The sequence below is a fragment of the Galeopterus variegatus genome, unplaced genomic scaffold (assembly GCF_000696425.1).
Source record: "Galeopterus variegatus unplaced genomic scaffold, G_variegatus-3.0.2 Scaffold182, whole genome shotgun sequence".
In the NCBI taxonomy this organism is placed as follows: domain Eukaryota; kingdom Metazoa; phylum Chordata; class Mammalia; order Dermoptera; family Cynocephalidae; genus Galeopterus; species Galeopterus variegatus.
The window spans coordinates 28,196-31,999 of record NW_007726293.1 but is presented as its reverse complement, the minus strand read 5'-3'; the positions used below and the strand labels follow the sequence as shown (position 1 = coordinate 31,999).

Below are 3,804 nucleotides of genomic sequence, written 5' to 3'. Positions count from 1 at the left end.
GCAGTTTCAAATATTGACCTTGCAAGGATAGGAAATTTTCCTCGGGCTATAAGTCTCTGGCATAAGATAAAGAATTGTGGCACAGCAGGTTGCTGGCTCAAAGACAAACAAGTTACGGATTGTTATGTAAAGATACTGAGAAATTGCTATAAGAAGGAATGTTTACTAAGATCAAGCTTGTATTGATAAGATCACTTAATTGCCTTACTCGAATATCATCTGGCTTGTTTTACTGAAAGTTACCAGCCTATATTGTTAAACTATAACCCCACCTTTGTTCTCTTCCTGTAACTTCCTGGTCTGGAAAATAAATGCAGGAAGAGAACCCCAATTTGGTGTTAATTTCCCAAGGAAGGGATCCCTGTCACTTGAGGGTTCCAGTGGGAGATTAACCACTTCAGGGCTTCTCACTGCTCAGAAGAGATGGGCTTTGAGTAATCCTTTGCAGCTCCATCACCCAGGGGAAGTGAGGTGACAAATCCGTGGGGGGCGAAGCAACACAAAGCAACAACGTAATAGGTTCCTTGTTGTGGTTTCAGAGTATGCACTGTGAGAAACCTTCAGGAAACTACTACTCTTCATTTCTGGTGTAGTATCAAAGAATAGCTACAATTATCTGAAAAGGCTATTACAATACTCTTCTCTTCTCCAACTATAAATGAAGTCAGAGGTGAGGCCAGATTTTTTTTCATATACTTCAGCCCTAACAATATATATATCACAACTGACTGAATGCAGAAGTAGATGTGAAATCTAGTTGTCTTCTATCAAGCTAGCCATTAAAGAGATTCACAAAAATGTAAAACAATGTCATTCTTCTTGCCAATTTTTTTGAAAATACATTTTTCAGAAACGTGTTACTTGGGGCCGGCCCGGTGGCGCACTGGAGAGTGCACCGCTTGGGAGTGTGGTGGCACTCCCGCTGAGGGTTCGGATCCCATGTGGAGACCGGTTCCCGCTCACTGGCTGAGCGCGGTGTGGGCGCAACACCAAGGGTCGCGATCCTGTTGCCGGTCCCCGGTACGGGCGCGACACCGGGGTTGCGATCCCGTTACCGGTCAGTAAAAAAGACAAAAAGGAAAACAAAAAAAAAAACCAAAAAACGTGTTATTTGTGTTACTATATACTATTGTTATTTTAAACTAACATATTTTCAAATTTTCTCAATTTTAATTTCTATTACAGTAAATATTAGTGGCTACAACCCACAAGACAAGAGACTTTAGGATAGCCAGTTACTTTAGGAGTACACGGGCCCCACTGCTGACCTCAGGGAGCTCACCTCTGCCCCAGGGCTGACCACCTGGATTGCTGCACTCGTGTGCAGCCGGTCAAACCCTCAGCTATAAAGACCTGCTTTAATACACTCAAGACAGGTATGAGAATTAATTACAAGTCCTTACAAACCTTACCTAAAACCGCACCCTGGATGACACTCTCTGGATCATCAAGGTGGACGAGGAGTTCTTTATACAGGTACTGAATGTTGCTTTGATAGTAAGACTTTCCATCAGCGCTTTTGATGCACCTCAGCCAGGTAATTAAGGTGGAGGCAGCTGCCAGCCTCACGTCATTGGAAACATCATCTAGACGTTTTAAGAGTTCTGGAAGGAGGAGGCCAGGATAGGGGTGTGAGAGATTCTAGAGCAGACATTTCCTATATAAAGTTCCACACCTGGGGAGCACTCATCCTTGGGCCTAGGAAACCCACACCTCATGGGGAGAATTCATGCACCTGCAGCCCACACAAGCAAGGTGCTCCTGGTATCCTAGGATCCCTAGCCTGCAGCAGATAGAGTGGAGGAGAAGGACCCAGGCCCTGCTGAGACCCTATAATCACTTGCTGTGTGGGCAAGCAGACCTGAGCTGCTCTGTAGCCATTTCCTCCCCCAGTAAGGTGGCCCCCGGGCCTCTCTGACTGTGAGACCCTTAGATTCAAAGCCCGTCATAACAGGCTTCATGACTGGCCACCTCATTCTCTCTGACCAGAAGACGGCATGGCTGCTGACCCAGCTCTCCACCCACTGTGGGCTCCAGGGACAGAGCTGAGAGCAAGTGACATGACAATCACTCACTGTTGTCAGTTTTGTTTCTGCTGAGCCTCCATGACCAGACCATTCTGCTGCTGAAAAAAGAATGATCTTCTCTAATCGGTGGAAACTTTTATATTTAATGGATAAGATTTTTATCAAACTTATACTTTTCTCACATAATCTTAAAAAAAATCTCTGGCACCTACTACTGTGTATCTTCTGGAGCTTCGCAGATGATCAAGCTCAAAACCTGAGTGTGGAAGGTGAACACTGGCAGGGGGAGAAGCAGCTGCCTACACCTGACACACACACACAGTTGAATCTGTGCTGCTTTCATAAGCGCATGGTGTGTTTTACCCTTAGCAAGCCAGGAAGCTTGCTGAAATCCATGAAAAACATCCAAAGTTCAGGATGTCCTGCCAGGAGGGCAGGGCTTTGACAAGAGAGGAACCCACTGGATCAACTCATGGGAGATGTCCAGGCACTTCCCTGAGGGTGCTGGCCACAAAATGCATGGAGGCACACATGCTTACAAATCTTGTACAGGCACAGAAAAGGAGGAAACCACCGCGGGGCCGGCACTCTGCTGAGCAGCGTCTGAGCATCGCCTCATTTAATCCTCAAACAGCCCTGCAAGGCATGCGCTATCATTATCCACATCTCAAGGATGAAGGCACTGAGTCAGAGACACTGATGACTTGTCCAAGCCTGGCCAGCTAACAAAAGTCAAAGAGCAAGGACATGAGTAAAAGGGTATTTCCCACTTGCTCAGGCCAACTTTGGAATTACATGGTGCTAAAATTTACTGTTTTGTTTTTATAATAGTGACTCCCAACTCTAGCTTTAAACAGAAAAGGCTGCCTGCAAATTCGTTTTTGCATTAGTTTAAGGTTGCCCTTCATGGGCAATGCTTAACTCAGGCAGAATCGATGTCTTATGCTGGGGCCTGTCCTGCTGTTTGCATTTATCAGTCACGGGAGGTCTTAGAGGGGGTATTTATGCTCTCGTCTCAGGGTGTCCTTCCCTTCTCGGCAATGATTCTTCAAACACCTCACCTTAATAAAAACAGAACTGGCACTGCAAAATGAAGGAACCCACTGAAGAACCCTTTTTAAATGAAAATAATCATACACGAATTTGCAGTAAACTGCAGGACAAATGCCCAAATATGTGCAATCTTTTTGCTGGCTTTTGTTTTAAAAAGTGAGCAAAATCCCAGCTAATCTTGATAGTTAACACATCACATTGGTTGAACATGTTCAAAAACAGAACCATAAAAACTGTCAGTAGAAATAAAACCTTTGTCGCTACAAAAATAAAAATATAAAACTAAAAAACAGACTTGAAAGAATGTGTGGGAAAGGTACAAAGACTTTAATTTTATTAGGAGGCAGTTTTCCTGTTCAGTGCTTAGTATGTATTTTGAATCTGAAAATTCATGTCTGTTTTCAGTTCTGGAAAATTCTGAGTCACTATCTCTTCCAATAGCATTACTTCACCATCCATCCATTTTTTTTCCTGGGACTCAAAAATGTTGGAGCCTCTTGATTTATATTCCACGTCTCTTATTTTCTCTCCCATACTTTTCTTGTCTTATGCTAGTTATTTAGTTTTATTTTATCTGTTGTTTCTGCATTTGGACTCGGTACTGACTTGACCAGAAATCAGAAAGTAGCATTTTCTATAAAGGAAACCACTGTCGGGCCGGCTCGGTGGCGCACTGCGCTAGTGCGCCGCTTGGGAAGCGCGGCAGCGCTCCCGCCGAGGGTTC

At 44.4% G+C, this 3,804-nt stretch overlaps 1 protein-coding gene across 1 annotated transcript in view; it reads right to left on the bottom strand.

The window, feature by feature from the left end:
• The window catches only part of HEATR2 (HEAT repeat containing 2), a gene marked incomplete at its 5' end in the record, with an annotated part of 35,679 nt that overhangs the window by 3,684 nt on the left and 28,191 nt on the right, over nucleotides 1–3,804 (bottom strand). Inside the window, one exon of the mRNA XM_008564255.1 lies at nucleotides 1,413–1,616. Coding sequence (XP_008562477.1) covers nucleotides 1,413–1,616 — 204 coding nt within the window. The remainder of the gene's footprint in view (nucleotides 1–1,412; nucleotides 1,617–3,804) is intronic.